General features: G+C 50.1%; 1 protein-coding gene and 1 long non-coding RNA gene across 6 annotated transcripts in view; one reads left to right on the forward strand and one right to left on the reverse strand.

The window, feature by feature from the left end:
- LOC138999718 (uncharacterized) lies at nucleotides 1-4923 on the reverse strand. The gene is made up of 3 exons (XR_011469435.1): nucleotides 4581-4923; nucleotides 2788-2916; nucleotides 1-660 (listed from the first exon to the last, which is right to left on the reverse strand). It is a non-coding gene; the product is annotated as an uncharacterized lncRNA (long non-coding RNA).
- SMG9 (SMG9 nonsense mediated mRNA decay factor) overlaps nucleotides 4778-18313 on the forward strand; it is a 23558-nt gene continuing 10022 nt past the window's right edge. The window contains exons 1-7 of one of the 5 annotated variants that reach the window (XM_070401923.1): nucleotides 4781-5012; nucleotides 8560-8715; nucleotides 11767-11841; nucleotides 11929-12193; nucleotides 12284-12381; nucleotides 14819-14931; nucleotides 17751-17862. In XM_070401923.1, the coding sequence (XP_070258024.1) occupies nucleotides 8566-8715; nucleotides 11767-11841; nucleotides 11929-12193; nucleotides 12284-12381; nucleotides 14819-14931; nucleotides 17751-17862 (813 nt within the window). In that variant the 5' untranslated portion in view covers nucleotides 4781-5012; nucleotides 8560-8565. Of the gene's footprint in view, nucleotides 5013-5418; nucleotides 5560-8559; nucleotides 8716-11766; nucleotides 11842-11928; nucleotides 12194-12283; nucleotides 12382-14818; nucleotides 14932-17750; nucleotides 17863-18313 lie in introns of those variants that run through there. The other 4 variants (XM_070401926.1, XM_070401925.1, XM_070401927.1 and 1 more) reach the window with 4 other exon arrangements.

The following is an 18313-nucleotide window of genomic DNA, read 5'->3' on the forward strand; positions in this document are numbered from 1 at the left end:
TGCTGTAGTTTGACAGTCTGTTCGAGGAGCTCTGCCTCTGTATCTATTTTTGTTCATAAGTTTATAATGGTCTTTATTATCCATAAATGAGTGAGATCATGTGGTATTTTTCCTTCATTGACTGGCTTATTTCACTTAGCATAATGCTCTCCAGTTCCATCCATGCTGTTGCAAATGGTAAGAGTTCCTTCTTTTTTACAGCAGCATATTATTCCATCGTGTAGATGTACCTGAGCGAACCTGGTGCCCGTCACCTTTTTGAGGAGCCGGTTCCTAAGTCTCTTCCTCTATCACTCCCATCAGCATACGAACAAGCCATGATTTCTCCCATCTTAAAAACATCCCACTATAGCTTTAAGCACTTTAGAGCCTCCATTATCCTTAAAGTTCACTATGTATTCACCAAACTGCAAAACATCTGGACTTGAAATTCAGTCTTTACTCTAGATATTGTAAAAATAACCAGCGTGAAAAATAACCAGTAGGAAATCAGTTCTGGTGGAGCAAAATCCCATTACATGCATCATGGAAGACTTTCACAGCCATAAAGAGCTAAAGAAGCCAGACGCACAGAAGACCTGCTGTAAGATTTCATTTCTTTGAAGTTCAAGAGCAGGCACAACTCATCTGGAGTGACTGGCATCAGCTCAGTGGTTGCTTCTGGAGTGAGGAATGGGCAGGGAAATGCACACAGGGCAATTTCTGGGTATTTGGAAAGGTTAGTGGTTATATGAGTACATATATTTATAAAAAATTCAATGACCTATATACCCTTAAAGTCTGTGCCTTTACTCAATTTACATTTAAGTTACACCTCACTGAAAAAAGGTAAAAGAAAAGTAAGTACTTATAAACTTCTTCTAGAATCTGTATTATGCTATTGAGATGTTTCCATAACATAGTTAGATGGAAGGATAAAAAGCTGTGTTTTTTTCATTGTAGACCCCACATCCACCTGCAGCTACTGCCCTGTATCTCTGCTCTCGAGTGGAGCACCTTCTCTTTGGAACCCTCTGTCCCCTTGACACCAGGTTATCACCTCTTTTGATGTTCCCGCTTCCTCTCTAGGATGCTGGTCCTTTCCCTGTCCCAGATGTGGGAGGCCCGATGACCTGGTCTCTCTATCCCCTCAATCTCGATGGTTTCAGGAAAACTCAGGGCTTTAAATATCATCTCTAGCCGGAACCGGTTTGGCTCAGTGGATAGAGCATCGGCCTGCGGACTGAAAGGTCCCAGGTTCGATTCCGGTCAAGGGCATGTACCTGGGTTGTGGGCACATCCCCAGTAGGAGATGTGCAGGAGGCAGCTGGTCGATGTTTCTCTCTCATCGATGTTTCTAACTCTCTATCTCTCTCCCTTCCTCTCTGTAAAAAATCAATAAAAAAATATATTTAAAAAAAAAATATCATCTCTATATAAACAGCTTTAAAAGAAAAACTGCAGGAAAGAGTTTGCTTTTATGTGGGAGGGGGAAATGGAAGAAAAAAGACAAGTGAAATGTAGATGACTGTCAATACTCAGTGATGGGTATGTGGGTGTTCTTTATCATAATACCTTTGTGAGTGTTTTTAAAAAGTCAGTAAAAATTCTGAATCAAACCCTGGTTTCTCTCCCAAACTGTGACCAATGTGCATCTCAAAGTTAAGAAGTTCAAAGGCTGTCGATTTCCCATCAAGACTACTTCCCATCTTGATAAAAAGCATCACTTTTCATCCAGTTCCAAAACCTTTAGGATAACTTATAAGTCAGCCCTGATTCATGCTTCCTCTCACACAACCCTCTTCCTGAGTCACCATCATCTCTTGCCCAGGCAGGGACATCAGCTTCCTCATCTCCTGTTTCCACCCCTGCCCAGCTGCAGGCCATTCTCCTCAAAGCAACCAGCATTTTTATTTAACTTTTAAAAAATAGATAATAATCACATGGTTCAAAAACATAAAAGTCTTCACAAGTCTTCCTCATAGCCCTTGAGCCGCATCTGTCTGTAACCCTCACCTCCACAGACAACCACCATTATTAATTTTCAGTGTTTGCTAGAGAAATCTTTACAAAACATACATGACACACTGGTCCTTGCTCTCAGCCCTCCAATGGCTTTCTGGTACACTTGGAAGTTAATTCCAAAGCCCTGACAGTGGTCTGCAAGGTTCTACGTAATCCAGTTTCTCCCTGTACCCCCATCCCTAAACAATCCTGCCCCTCTGCCCCTTGCTCTGCTCGTCACTCTGGTCACCCTGACTACCCTTAAACAGCCAGGCCCACTCCACCTCCTCGGGTCTTTCCGCTTCCTGCTCTTCAGCATCTTTATATGCCTCATTTCCTTACCTTCTGCTCCAAAGTCACTCCTCGGAGCAGCCTTCCCTGACCACCTGCCAATCTCAGTTCCTTTACCCTGGTTTTCTTTTCTCCCAAGCATCTTTTACCTGACATCACCTACCCCACTAGACTATCTGCTCCCAAAGGTCAGGTGCTCTGTCCTATTCACCATAGGATTTCCAAACTACAGCCATGTCCAGCAGATGACTAGAGTTCCGTAATTCATTCAGTATATGAATGAATAAAATGAACAGGGAAATTAAGAAGTGAACAGGTAATTTGGCAACGACTCTCAAAATTCCCCAAACACCTGTCCTTTGACCCAGCAATTCTACTTCAAACAAAAGATATTCTACTGATAATACTTATCACGTACATGCGATCAGATATACGAGGACATAAATTAGAGCAAACGTTGGTAAGATCACAAGTTCGGAATACAAGCACTCTTTGGGTACTTGACTGACTCACCACTAGGCAGCCTGCCCGGTGCCAGGGAAAGAAAAAAATTTGGTTTGCCCAGCGTAAGACGAGCTTGCTGCTTCCTGGCGTTGGTCCTTCAGTAAGGCCCTTCTTCTCTCTCAGACTCATTTTCTGCATCTATTAAATAAGGGAGAGGGGAAAGGTTGTAGTGATATACTAGTATATAAGACAGAGCCTGGTACACAGTGGGCCCATGGTCAGTGCCAGGCTCCTTCTTTTCCCTCAAGTCATATCCACCTCTGAGGGTTGCCAGGTGTGAAAGTGGCATGGAGGGTGAGCTGGGGTTGAGACATTCAGATAAGGAAAACAGATATGACTGGATGAGGATGCTAAAAAGGGACACTGACAGAAAGACTACAAAGATGGCCTGTCATGTGTATCTCCCCTACACACCCACAACCTCCTGGAGAATCCATAAACAACAGGACTCTCAACTCGGTCTGTGTGACGGGTGTTTTCAGGCAGCCTATTCCACCAGACACCAATGCGGAGAAAATGGCAGCAGGGCTGAGGCTCAGGGGGGAGAGGCTGACTCAGAATCAATCACTATCATGATCGTATTTCACAAAATAAGGAAAGCATATAGCAGTAGTGTAACTATGCCCCAGGCACTGTTTTGGGCACCTGCACCCATTTAACTCTGCCAATTACACTCTACGAGCTGCTGTCACCTCCATTGTAGACATGGGGACACTGAAGGCAGAGAAGGTTCAGGAATTTGGCTAAGGTCAGCAGTCTTATATGGGAACCCAGGCTCAAGCTCTTAACTACAGTGCTTTGCTCTAACGGCAGCTCCAGACGGAAACTGGGAACCGGTGCTTTAGGAATGGAATACCAGAGCAGAAGACTTACTTTTATTGTGTACCCCACTGGCTGCTTGAATTTTGTCAGAATGTACGTGTTCCCCGTTTAAGAATAATTTTAAATTTCTTAAAAATAAGATTTCAAATGAAAAAATGGTATCTCCTCCCATTCACCTATCATATATGTTACATATGAATATACCATACACACTTTCTTCTCTTGAACAACCTTTCATTCCCTTGGGGAACCAACCACCCTGGCCAATTTGGACTGCGCATGCGCTCTCCACACGCACAGGGCTCTGCCTGCAGCTTCTGAATTTTCCTTTTCTTTTAAATATATTTTATTGATTTTTTACAGAGAGGAAGGGAGAGGGATAGAGAGTTAGAAACATCCATGAGAGAGAAACATCGATCAGCTGCCTCCTGCACACTCCCTAATGGGGATGTGCCCGCAACCAAGGTACATGGCCTTGACCGGAATCGAACCCGGGACCCTTCAGTGCCCAGGCCGACGCTCCAGCCACTGAGCCAAACCGGCCAGGGCTAGGCTTTTGAATTCTCGACCCTTGACTGGATCCCTCTTACCTCCGAGGCCCCCGTGGGATTTAATAAGGGGTCCTGTCCCCAGCACTCCGCCTCTCTCTGGATCCCCTTACGGTTCCGACCTGCCCATCCCTGTTGCCTCACTTCCCATCTCGGGGGAACTCCGAGTCTAAGCCAGTCTGGACCTTTCTCCCGGGGTTCCTTACGCCCTTGCCCTCCCTTCAAGGTCCAATCGGTCCTGCACTCTTGCCTAAGTGCCTTGAACCTCTAGCTGTCTCGCCGCACAGAATGGGAGCACACTCTTGCGGCGCACAAGACAGATCGGACTCATTTCTGTCTCAGCACATACTTTTCGTCCAGGGAACTGAAATTCCTCCCGGCCGCCCCACCCACCGCATCTCGCCAAAACCACCGAGGAGGCGGGACTCGAACCTCAATCTCCGGAGCCGCCCTCTCTTCCTCTTTTCTGCTCACCCACTCCGGCCCCCACCGACGCGCATGCGCACGGAGGCGGAGCCGCCGCGCCTCCCGCCGGCCCTCCCGGAATCCGCAGGCGCGCTGAGGCCAACCACTTCCCACAGCGCATGCTCCGTTGGGCGCGCGCTTGCGGGACCTGAGTTCAGATTGGCCCCGCGATAACTCCTCCTCCTCTCCCTCCTTCGGGCCGGTCTTCCTTGGGTGCCGCTTCCGGGATGCTCACGCCGGTTCCGGAGTGACCGGTGCCTGCTTTCTGTCTCCCTCGCCCACGCTCCTGGCCCCTCAGACGCCATTTACAGGCGGGTGGCCACTGGTGGAACCTCCCCTCCCACCCCCGTCACGGAGAGGGCGCGCCGCGTCCTGCGAGCCAATCAGCAGCCGCCTTAGGTAAGGGGCCCGCGCTCCGGCGGGGGGCGCCGCAGGGCCCGCCCCCTTCCCGACAGTTAAACTGTCGCTCCGACGCCCGCGGGTTTTGCGGGATAGAGGACTGAGCGCGAGCAGCACACCAGGTTCCGGCTTGGCGAGGTGGGGTGGGGGGCGGGCATTAACCTGTAACTGGGAACTTCGGATCCGGGCGATGCTAGTCGAGAGGGCCTGTAAGCTGGCGATAAAGCGCGCGAAGGCCCCAACGGTCACGTGTCAAGAGGAACTGAAGTTGCGGGGGGTCGGGGGAGAGGGGGTACCCTCGCAGAGGGCCTGCAGACAGACCCCTGAGGACCAGGGGGCCACTCCGGATCCCTTCGGATACTGTGTCAACGTCACAGGTTCCTCCCGGGAGGCCTGTAAACATGCCTGCACGCGGGAAGGCTCCCGCATAAAGACCTTCCCGTTCTAGGGGCGGCCCCCTGTGCAGGGGCCTGTAAAGATTTTTATGTGCCAGAGAGTGTCCGTAGAGAAGCGTGTCGACTGGAGTGCTTCCTTAGCGTGGGCATAGGTAAGGAGTGAGGAACTGGGAGTCTCCCCAAATAATTTGCAAGGAGACACTTGGATTCTGGGAGATCCCCAGAAGGGGTGTGCGCAGAGATGGATAGTACTGAGGAGACCCCTTCCGGAGAAATGTGCAGTTAGACTCCATTTCTGGGAGGTCATGGTGGAATCCTGTCAATAGACACGTATAAATAGACTAGAGGCCCAGTGCACGAATTCGTGCACAAGTGGGGTCCCTTGGCCTGGCCAGCGATGGGAGGCATGGGGGCGATGGGGCAGCTGGCCAGGGGGAGGAACTGCGGGAGGTGGGCCGGCCGCAGGAGGTTGGCTGTGGGAGTGTACTGACCACCAGGGGGCTTTTATATCCTATATAATAATCCTATATAATAAAAGGTTAATATGCAAATTGACCCTAACAGCAGAATGACTGGGAATGACTGGTCACTATGACACACACTGACCACCAGGGGGCAGACGCTCAATGCAGAAGCCTCCCTCTGGTGGTCAGTGCACTCCCACATGGGGGAGCTCTGCTCAGCCACAAGCCAGTCTGATGGCTGCCAGTACAGCGGTGGTGGTGGGAGCCTCTCCTGCCTCCTCAGCAGCGCTAAGGGTGTCTGACTGCAGCTTAGGTCTGCTCCCCTCTGGCAAGTGGACATCCCCCGAGGGCTCCCAGGCTGCCAGAGGGATGTCTGACTGCCAGCTTAGGCCCAATCCCCCAGGGAGCGGGCCTAAGCCAGCAGGTGGGCATCCCCTGAGGGGTCCCAGACTGCGAGAGGTCACAGGCTGGGCTGAGGGCCCTCCCCCCACCCCCCCCCGCCCAGTGCACAAATTTTTGTGCACCGAGCCTCTAGAGTATATATAGATGGGCTTTATACGTTTTGGGGGAATCCCCCAAAGGAGCTTGGAAACAACATTGAAGGTCTCCAAGTTGCATGTAGGTGGACCCTTATTCTGGGTAACTGTCCATGGGGGCTGTTAAATAGACTCAAATACTGTGGAGGTTTCCAGAATAACAGGCAAATGGACACCTCTTTGCATGGGAAGGGGGCCCATAGGTAAGGTAAGTAAACGCTGTGGGGGGCAGAATCCCCACTGAGGCTGAACACAGACACTTAAGCGCTGCAGAGGTCGCCAGAATAATGAGTGAGCAGATGCCTAATTGGCAGGGCGGGAGGAGGGAGTCCCAAGTTCTGCGGGGAATCTTGCACTGAGATTGTAAACAGTCATTTAAGCCTGAATGAATCATTTCCATAAACATTTGTAAGCAGGCCCTGTCCTCCTGTCTTCAGTCCAGTTTGTGGCTGGGGAAGGGGTCACAGAACAGTGAGAGTAGCTAGGCAGGTTCCTACCTGGCGAGCGAAAGTACTGCATCCTGTCAACAGACACTTCAAGCCGCTCACATGGACCTGTTAATGTCCCCTTGCACTGGGACAGGATTGGAGGGCGTTCACTGAAGGATTTCACAGGCACTTGAGAGCTCGCTAAGCAAGAGTCAGCAAGCTTTTTCTGTAAAGGGCTGGGGAGGAATTCCTTTAGACGTGCATGCCGTACTGTCTCTGTCTCTGGCATTGAATCAAGAAGGCAGCTATAGACAGTTTGTAAACTGATGGCTGTGTTCCAATAAAGCTTTATTTACAAAAACAGAAGGCAGAGCCGATTTGGTCCTTAGGTTGCAGTTTGCCAACTTGACCCATGAGCAATAGCAGTTGGTCTTACAGCCCTGTAACCGCACAGACAAGTGCTCAGAGACTTCCCTAGAAAGATGTGTAAACACCCGGGAAAGTGCCGAGGTAGCTGTAGACAGACACGTAAGTGGGGAGTGGGTCACACAGATTACATACATTTTATAACTGAACACTGGTGAGACCTTGCAGTGTAATGGATGGTGAGCCACCAGGAATGGAAGGTGACTGACAATGAAATGTTGAGGGACACCAGATGAAGAGAGGCCTTGAATGTTGGAGCCCCCCCCCCCCAAACGCCAATAAGGGTTAATCGGAGGAGGAGTTGTCTCACTGAGGATCACGCTGCTGATTTGTGAGGAAATGCCTTACAGCATTTTGAGAAAGAGAATGTCCCATTGTTATGTGACCCGCCTCTATGAATTATATTTATGTTGGGGCAAAGTGATTAATAGTTGGGAATGGTTTTGGTTACAAGTAGAAGTGTATTTGTTTTCTTACTGAATCTTGAGGTAGGCAATTCAAGGTTAATAGGGAACCCCTGAACCTTATATCTTGTTCTACCAGCCTTCCTTCCATTAAGTTGCCTCACTGCCCAAGATGGCTGTGTGAGCCCCCGCCCCCCCCCCCGCCCCCCCCCCCCCCCCCCCCCCGCCCCAACCACCCCTCCACCTCCACATCCACATGCCTTCCAGCCAGCAGGAGGAAGGCGCTAAAGGCCTGGCCCAGCGTCTCTGAAGGTGTGGGGAGCCGGCACGGCCATGGCATACTCAGCCCCAGGGTGCCTTATGTGCCATGCCAGCTCAGCCTGGTTCAGTGACCCTGAGTGGGTACGTGAAAGGATTGAGAAAAGACACACTTCGGCTTCCTACCTTATTTTTGTTTTTTGGCCTTCTTACTTTTGCTTTTTAAACTTAACTTCTTATTTTCTTATTATTGTTTTTTAAGCTTACTCTCTGCGTGCCTTGGAGCCTCCTTTCACCTGACCACTTTTTAAATTCCCCCGAACTCAGTCCCTGGTCGGGCGCCATGAAGGAAAGTTTCTGAGAGCTGCCATCACACTTCCATTGTCCTATCATTGACCAGAAAGAATTTAGTCACATGGACACACCTAACTGCAAACTATGCTGAGCAGTGTGTTCTGGATAGTCATGTACCCCACTCAGAACTGAGGGTTTATTTTTTTTTGAAAACGTGATATTGGGAGCCAGTTGGCACCGCTGCCACAGTTACAGAGCTCTCTTGAAAGGAAATGTCTTCTTATGTCCAAGGTGAACCAAATGGAGTGGCTCACCTTGGAATCAACCTCTTTTTCTCTGTAGGCGACCATGTCTGAGTCTGGGCACAGTCAGCCTGGGCCCTATGGTATAGAGAGGCGGCGACGGTGGAAGGAGCCTGGCCCCGGCGGCCCCCAGAATCTCTCTGGGCCTGGTGGTCGGGAGAGGGATTACATTGCACCATGGGAAAGAGAGAGACGGGTGAGTTTCTAGTCCCAAGGACAGCATTTCTGTATCCACTCATTCCACAGATGTTTATGGAGCACCTGCCCTGTGCCAGGCACTAATCTAGATGCTGGGGATATTGTGAACAAAACCGGCTGCCCTCAGGGAGTAAAAAGGTAGAGGGTGGAAAAGGGAGCCGTCTTAGATGAGGTGGTCAGAGAAGTCCTCTCTGAAGAGCAGAGACCCGAATGAGGTGAAGGAACAAGCACTGACAAAAACCTGAGTGAAGCCTTGGCCGGTTTGGCTCAGTGGATAGAGCGACAGCCTGCAGACTGAAGGATCGCAGGTTCAATTCCGGTCAAGGGCACATGCCCGGGTTGCGGGCTCGATCTCCAGTAGGGAGCGTGCAGGAGGCAGCCGATCAATGATTCTCATTATTGATGTTTCTCTCTCCCCCTTCCTCTCTGAAATCAATAAAAATATATATTTTAAAAAAACACACCTGAGTGAAGAGCATTCTAGATAGAACAGCAAAGACCCTGAGGCCTATATCTGGTGTGTTCAAGCCAGGAAGCCAGTGTGGCTGCAATGGATGAAGGAGGGAAAATGATAGGAGGATGAGGTCAGAGAGGTAACTGGGACCAGATCATGTAGGACCTGGAAGGCCATGGAAACAACTTTGGATTTCACTGAATGAAATGGGCATTGGAGAGTTGGAGACAACAACACAACTGTTTCTGTTTATTGAACAGCGTGCAGTATATTGACACTATGCAAAGTGCCTTACATACTTCGGGTCTTCCTAAACTCTACAGCTACCCATAAATGCGATTTTCACTAAGGAGGAAGATGAGTCTCAGAGGGGAAGGGACTTGCCCTAAGTCATAGTCAGTAAGCTCTAAGGCCAGGACTCAAACCCAAATCCAGCTGAGCCTTAAGCAGAGCACCATCTGCCTGCTGCAGAGTGTCCTGGACTGGGAATCAGGGCCTTGTTGTGGCCCAGGCCCTTCCTTGCTCTTCTCCGGTGCTTAGATGGCTTACTGCAGAATCTACCCTCTGGGTTTTTCCTCTGGTGCCCTGCCCACCTCTGAAAGCTGTTTGGTGGGGTGGAAGAAGGTAACAATTGGGACCAGTTTCTGAGTCATAAGACTGCAAAGATGAAGACTGAAGGGTCCTAGGTTCGATTCCGGTCAAGGGCACATGCCTGGGTTGTAGGCTCTATCCCCAGTTGGGGGCATGTAGGAGGCAGCCAATCAATGATTCTCATCATTGGTGTTTCTCTCCCACTCCCTTCCTCTCTGAAATCCATACAAAATATTTTTAAAAAAAGAATAATTTATTCATAGGGAGCTAGTGTCTTCCCTTGGGTCTAACACAGTCTTTCTTCTACACACATCTTCCTGGGGAATGATGCCATCTTCCTACACCTTCACATTCTGAACAAACAACTCCCAAATCTTTGCTTTGTCTCTGACTTGACTACTGAGCCCTGACAGCCTCCTAACTGGCCAAGGGACTCCTCACAACCTTCATGTCCCCTGCTGATCTCAGCATCTTCTGCCATTTCTCCTCCTAGTATCAATGACAACCCATTGGGCCTCATCCTGGACACCTGCCTCCCAACCCTACGCCAGTCAGGCACCAGTGCTGCACATTGTGCCTCCTGAATATATCTCCTATCCATCATCATCTCCCCACCCTCACAGCCTCAGTCCCACGTATCTTCTACTCCTTCCTGAACCTTCTCACCTGTCACCCTCCCTGGCCTCCTGGAAGCCCACAGCCTTTCCTCCAACAGTTCTCTTGCAACTGTCTTTCCAGAGCACTTGCATATCATCCTTTTGTTTTTTTCTTCACCAGTGGCCAGTGAAGAGAGCATTGAGGGAGTTTAAGTAATCTTCAGTATGTGGCAGAAGAAACAGACCCAGTGAGGGGTCAAGATTCTCCCGAGTTTAATCAAGAAACCAGAGAAAGAATAGGACTCAAACTCACATCTCTCTTTTCTCAAGCAGATCGGGGTGAATCAGAAGAGGCACAAAGAGGGCAAGTTGTGGGAATCAGTCCATGGGCTTGGCCAGCACAAGAGCAGGGCTGAGGAGAAGAGGGTCAGAGTAGCAGGTGCTACCAGCCACTCTCAGGTGGTGAGCACCTGCCGTGTGTCAGATGCCACATGGACAGTTGAATTCTGTCTTCTTTCAGACTCTTCTATAATAGACTCACCAGGAGGAAACAGGCCTAAGTGAGGGTGGTTCCTCATCCAACTTCATACAACTCACAAGTGGCAGGACTAGGTCTGAACCAAGATCTGTCTAGCTCAGTGATGGTGAACCTATGACACGCGTGTCAGAGGTGACACGCGAACTCATTTTTTTGGTTGATTTTCCTTTGTTAAATGGCATTTAAATATATAAAATAAATATCAAAAATATAAGTCTTTGTTTTCCTATGGTTGCAAATATCAAAAAATTTCTATATGTGACACGGCACCGGAGTTAAGTTAGGGTTTTTCAAAATGCTGACACGCCGAGCTCAAAAGGTTCGCCATCCCTGGTCTAGCTCCAGAGTCCTTGCTCCTTCTCCCAGGGCTTGTCTAGCAGAGGTAGCTGCACAGAGCTGTTGGCAACATGGGTTCTGGAGTCAGGCCACCTGGGTTCAATTTTGCCTCCATTGCTTATAAGGCTGTGTGACTAGCCAGTTAACCTATCTGCCTCAATTGCTTATTTGTAAAGTGGAGATAATAATAGTATGTATCTGCCAGACCAGCGTGGCTCAGTGGTTGAGCATTAGCCTACAAACCAGGAGGTTTGATTCCCGGCCAGGGCACATGCCGGGAATCCCCAGTGTGGGGCGTGCAGGAGGCAGCCGATCAGTGATTCTCATCATTGATGTTTCTGTCTCTTCCTCTCCCTTCCTCTCTGAAATCAGTTAAAAAATATTTTAAAAAAATAATAGTATGTATCTCACAGGATTGTTGGTAGGGTTGAGGGAGTTAATGTATGAAAGCATTTAGAATAGTACCTGGCACATAAAGGCTTTCAGAGTAGTGTCTAGGAGAGCCAGTGGAGTAACTGCCCTCCCTCACCACAGGATGGCAGCGAAGAGACAAGTGCCTCCATCATGCAGAAAACCCCCATCATCCTCTCCAAACCTCCAGCAGAGCGGGTGAGCAGGGAAGAATCTTGGGAGGGGGAGGCTGGGAGTAATTGGGTCAAGGATCTCTCCCACTGACTGGAACCTCCTCACTCATAGTCAAAGCAGCCACCACCTCCAGCAGCCCCTGCTGCCCCACCTGCCCCAGCCCCTCTTGAGAAGCCCATCGTCCTCATGAAACCACGGGAGGAGGGCAAAGGGCCTGCGGCTGCAACAAATGCCTCAGCCCCCGAGGGCACCACCCCACCACCCCCTGCAGCCCCCGTGCTACCCAAGGGGGAGAAGGAGGGGCAGAGACCCACACAGCCTGTGTACCAGATCCAGAACCGGGGCATGGGCACGGCCGCGCCAGCAGTTATGGACCGTGAGTTGGGACTGAAGAGAATCTGGTTGGGAGCTGGCACCCCCTCACACAGACCCTCACTGCATCCTCTGTCCCCTGCTTTGTTTCCAGCTGTCGTGGGCCAGGCCAAACTGCTGCCTCCAGAGCGCATGAAGCACAGCATCAAGTTGGTGGATGACCAGATGAATTGGTGCGACAGTGCCATTGAGGTACTGGGGGAATGGGTCTCTCCATGCTTGAGTTTTCACAGATCCCGCAGCCTCGCCTTCATCACCCCATACCTCCAGCCTCTTGGTGGGCTGCACCAGACAAGCTTTCAGGCAGTTGCAGCCATGAGAGGAAATGGATCTGAAAGCTCTCACTGGCCAGGGCTGCATTTCAGTAACTTCACTAGCTCAGCTGTACTGTTGGTAAAGTACTGAACCACTTTCATACTGGTTGGCTAAGAGGTGCTCCCACTGCCACCCAGATGCCTGGGGGTCTCCTGCGCCCTCCCACAGCAGGATGGCCTCCTGGACCCTGCTTCAGTCTCCCTCCTAATTGGTGGAAGCACTTGTTGTACCAGTGTGAGCTGGTTTGAGTATCACTCCCCAGAGGTTCCCCCTCCATTTCAGCGCCCCTGCTCTAGGTCAGACCTCCCATTCCTGGACTGACATACCTACCTCCAGTCTCCGAGTCTTCATTTCGCCTCTTTTTTTTTTTTTTTAATATATTTTATTGATTTTTTACAGAGAGGAAGGGAGAGAGATAGAGAGTTAGAAACATCAATGAGAGAGAAACATCGACCAGCTGCCTCCTACACATCTCCCACTGGGGATGTGCCCGCAACCCAGGCACATGCCCCTGACCGGAATCGAACCCGGGACCTTTCAGTCCCCAGGCCGACGCTCTATCCAGTGAGCCAAACTGGCTAGGACGAGGCCCTACTCTTTAGCACTGTAAAGATGTTCTGTATTTGTATTATCTAGTGTGGTAGCCATTATCCTTGTATGTGACTATTGAACACTTATCCACATGTCCCAATATGTGGCTAGTACAGCTGAGGAATTGGATTTTTAATTTTGTTTAATTTTAAATAGCCACATGTGGTCAGTGGACAGGGCTAGCCCTAGATGTGCTGCTTTCATGTGTTCTGAGGTAGGCCCAGGATTAGCTGCCTTTTTTTTTTTTTTAAAGCTCTCCAGGTGATTCTAAGGAGCAGCAGCCACAGTTGAGGACATACAGTGAATCCTCATTTAACATCCTTGATAGGTCTTGGAAACTGCGACTTTAAGCATAATGACGTATGATGAAACTGATTTTACCCTAGGCTAATTGATATGAACAAGAGTTAAGTTCCTTGCCCTAACCGGTTTGGCTCAGTGGATAGAGCGTCAGCCTGCGGACTCAAGGGTCCCGGGTTTGAGTCCGGTCAGGGGCATGTACCTTTGTTGTGGGCACATCCCCAGTAGGGAGTGTGCAGGAGGCAGCTGATCGATGTTTCTAACTCTCTATCCCTCACCCTTTCTCTCTGTAAAAAAATCAATAAAATACATTAAAAAAAAAAAGTTAAGTTCCTATGGCATATTTCTGGTCACAGAAACATCACCAAATTTCTAAATAAAGACCCAAAACACTTCTAACATTAAACATTGAAATAAATGCTTTTATTAATCTTAAGAAATCCAAAGATTAATAAAAACAAGTCAGATATTTAATTTTCCAACCCACTTATTCCATCCAGTTCAAGGTCACAGGTGAGCCTATTCCTGCAGCTCAGGCTCAAGGTGAGAACCCACCCCAGACAGGAGCCCTTCCATCGAAGGGCCACTCATACCCACATTCACACTCACTCAGACTGGGACAATTTAGACACGCCAGTTCACCTAATATGCACATCCCTGGGATGTGGAAACCAGAGTCCCGATAGAAAACCCATGCAGACATGCAGAAAACATACCAACTCCACACAGATAGTGACTCCAGGCATCTAGGTGGCAGTGGGAGCACCTCTTTCTGGGAATTGATTTTATTTCTTTCTCATTAACCTTATAACAAAATTATGCTTCTCAAGGACCTGCTCTATTTTATTCCTTTTCCTTGAGTAAATGTCTCTTATGCCCCCTGGTGGTGAAAGTCAGCAGAGTTGGCCCAGAGGTGAAGGTCTCATGAATTTCCAGGACTGAATCCCACAGAAAGAGCCAGGACGGACTGACCTCCTGTTTCTGCACACTGCTCCCTTTCTCATGCTTCCTTCCCATGTTTTCCCAGCTTGACTGCGCAGAGCGCCTCCCAGGAGTCAGCTCTGAGAGCCCTCGGTTACCTTGAACCTGTCCTTCCAGTCCTGTGCTTCCCCTTCTCTTCCCAAAGGCCAAGCTTCCCTTTTTCCCACTGAGTTCCTGTTAGCTTCGTGACCAGGCCAGGCTCTTTTCTACTTTGGAATTCTCACATATGCTGTTCTTTGTGCCCCAGATATTCTATGTATCCCAACACACACACACACACACACACACACACACAGGCCCTTTCCCCAATTGAGGCAAGAATCTTTTTCTTCATACCTGATAAGACAGGTGGGCAAGCCATGGAGGTCTGGGGCTCCTTCATCTCATTCCCACTCTAGCAGCTGACAGATTCATGAGGGCTGTATTCCTGCATCTCCCACAGTACCTGCTGGATCAGACTGATGTGTTGGTGGTTGGTGTCCTGGGCCTCCAGGGGACAGGCAAGTCCATGGTCATGTCATTGTTGTCAGCCAACACTCCTGAGGAGGACCAGAGGTGAGGGGACATCAGGTAGGAGTGTGGGGGGGCCAGGAAGGGAGTGGGCACCCACCTGAGACGGGAGGGCAGGCCGGGGTGTTCCTAGTGGTGTTACCAAGATCTTTGAGAGTTGCTTTCCCTCTCTTAGCCTCAGTGTCTTCATCAGATGAGGACTAAGAGGGACGAGACTAAATTTTTGTGTAGATGCAAAGTAACCAATCCTGGTCCTCCCTTCCTAACTGCCCCCGGAAAATGTACAGAGCCCAGGCGGGAACTGGGATGGTGTACTCATTTGTCTTTGGATCGAGGCCACCTCAGTCTCAGCCCTGCTACTCACCAACTGGTTGACCTTGGGCAGGTCACTTCACCTCCCGTATCTATCTCACTTCCTCATCTGTAAAGTGGGTTTTTGAAGTAAGATCAGGAAGGCCAACACTAACGAGAACCTGGCACAGAGCAAATGCTCACGGATGTGGTTGATTCGGACTGGGAAGTAGAATGTGAGAGAGATCTGGATGGAAGGCATGGGTTCCAGACCAGCCTCAGTCCTACATTCTTGAGTAAGGATGGGGTGTGATCGTGAAGATAAAGGATGAAGTCCCAGGAGAGGACTTGGTGGAGGAGGAGCTTGAGAACTAGGTCCAAAACTGAGGGCAGAGAAGGAAAGGGAGAAAGGCAGGGATTAAAGAGTAGGAAGACTCAAAATGGGGGAAGATAAGGGGTGGTAGCCACTTGGGTTATCTCAAAACAATAGTTTTGTTTTTTTAATAAAGCAGGTGATATCACCCTGCACTCCACAGATGGGCATCAGGGGTCCATGAGAAACACCCTAACAACAAATGCAGAATTTTACACCATCTGCAGTCAGGGGTTTCACCCAGGAAAGGATCCATAGTTTCCACCAGATTTGGGGGGGGGGGGCTGATGCAGACCCAGAAGAGGTTAAGGACCATCGCTGTGAGAGCACATACCCACTAGAGCCGGAGTTTTGAGATTCCCCTGCCTCCCAGTCTCCCCATCCCCTCTACTCACTCATGACTTCAGCTCAGTTGGGCTCCGCTCTGGAACAGCTCCAGCTCTCACAGTCTCTCTACCTCAGCCTTCAACCCCACCTAACAGTGTCCTGGTGACTCTCATTTCAGACTCCTGAGCCAGAATTCTATTGGCCTCGCTTGTCTTTTTGACCCCTGTCAGCCTGTGGCAGGGTGGACTTTGGTACCAACTTTTGTCATCAGGTCTCATAAGTTTGACCTCCTAATTACCTTTAGAATTCATCTGCTTCTCCTCCACTCCCACCTCCCTAGTTCAAGCTACTGACATCTCCCCTGGAGGATGCCAAGACGTTTCCTAACTGGTCTCCCTGCTTTAGTTCAATTCAGCAAGCATTTATGGAGTGCTTACTGTGTGTCCGGCACTGTTCTGGGTCCTGGGGATGTAGGAGTAAACAGAACTGGCAAAAAGATTTGTCCTTGCGGGACTTACATCTGTAATGGAGGAGATAGTAAGCTAACTAAATAAATACATTATTGGGCATGTGAGAAGATGATGACAAAGTGGGAAAGGACACAGGGAGGCAGTGTTAGGGCTACGTTACAGTCTTACGTTGGGTGGTCAGGGAAGGCTTCACTAAGGGGCATTTGAGAAAAAGCAAACTTGGAAGAGGGAAAGCATTCCAGCCGGAGGCAGTGCGAACCTCTGGGTGGGAGAGTGCCTGGCGTGTGTGCAGAATGGCATGGAGGCCCCGCAGCTGGAGCAGGGTGAACAAGAAGGGGGGTTGGACATCAGGTTAAAGACAGGGAGGCCCCAGAGTGCGGGGCTTGTCAGTCGTTACCCACTCTTCCCACCCTACAGTCCTGGCCACAGCAGCAGGGGGATGCTTTCCAAAACCCAAATCCAGTCCTGTCACTCCTCCACCTACATCTCTTCAGGGCTTCCCCAGGTCCATGGGCCAAAGCCCCAGATCCCCACCGTGCCCCCCCAGGGCCTGTGTACCTCTTCTCACTCCCAACCCCCATTGTCCTCTGTGCTCTCACCACACTGCTCTGATCCTTATACAGACCATGCCTTCAGCCTGGACTAGTCTTCCATCCTCCATTTCCCCCACCCACTTCCCCCTTTAAGTTAATTAAGTTGCTTACATAGCTTCCTCTCTCACCCTCAGCAGCAGCATTTGCCTCTTGGGGCAATCCTTCCTTCCTCCATAGACAAACTTACTCCCACTTGGAGCGATACACACCTCTTCTTCCTAACACCTGCAGTTACTGACTTCTGCTGATCCTGAGCTAGACCAGAAGCTCCATGGAAGCAGGGACTTTGTCTTTCTTGTTCACTGCTACGTCCTGGTGTCTGGTACATAGGATAAGTGGGAGGATACCTGCTCTGTGTCAGAGGACATACTAAGCATCTCAGGGAGGTGGCAGTCACCTTTTGAGAGGCAGGGTACCAAATATATGTAAGGCTAAGGGCCCACAGTGACCAAGAGGTTTGAGACTTATCCCCATTTTACAGATGAGGAAACCAAGAACAGCCACACAGCCAGGAAAGGCAGAGCTGGGATTTGAATCCAAGCAGTCAGGCCTAGTCCCTGCTCTTCAACACCGCAGTCTATTAACTTTGTTAAATGAATGAACAAATCTACTTATGGGAAGGGGTGGAGTCTTGTGGTGTAAAATACAGCCCTCCCCCCCGGCCCCCCCCCCCCCCCCCGGCCCCCAGGCTGCAGGGCGGTGGGTGGAAGGCTTTGTGGGCAGGCAGGGAACCACGTCCCACATGCTGATTTCACTGGAGTGTCAAAGGCCGAGAACCAGACTCCAGTGCCCCCACCTGCTCCTCCACAGGGCGTACGTTTTCCGGGCCCAGAGCGCTGAAATGAAGGAACGAGGGGGCAACCAGACCAGTGGAATCGACTTCTTTATTACCCAAGAGCGGATTGTTTTCCTGGACACCCAGGTGCCAGCCTCCACTTGCCCCGCCCTGCTGCATGCCACCTTCAGCCCCATCCCAGAGTAACGTTAAGCCAGCACCCTGTTTGGATTGCATGTGGTTCCAGCCAAGCCAAAGACATGCTCCGTGCCCTTGGCAGGTTATGTCTCTTTGGCCCTTAGTCTCTTGTCAGTTTTGCCCCCCTCTTCTCCCCTTCATGTGTACAGAGTAGCCTAAAAACTCTTCTAGCATACCAATGAAAATTGTGGTCCTAGAATCAGTGTCCAGATTCTGCCTTTAAGTCTTCCCAGCTGGGTGACTTTAAGTAACCAACACCCTCTCCCCACTCCCAACCTCAGTTTCTTCATCTGTAAGCAGGGTTGCTAAGCATACTCAGCCCCAGGACTGTAGCAAGGATTCAGGGGAACCATCCAGGCACAGTGCGTGGCACAGGATCTGCCACATGCTGAGCGTCCAG

This window comes from Myotis yumanensis, unplaced genomic scaffold (genome assembly GCF_028538775.1).
Source record: "Myotis yumanensis isolate MYYU_CA2020_CCGP unplaced genomic scaffold, mMyoYum1.0.hap1 SCAF_23, whole genome shotgun sequence".
In the NCBI taxonomy this organism is placed as follows: Eukaryota; Metazoa; Chordata; class Mammalia; order Chiroptera; family Vespertilionidae; genus Myotis; species Myotis yumanensis.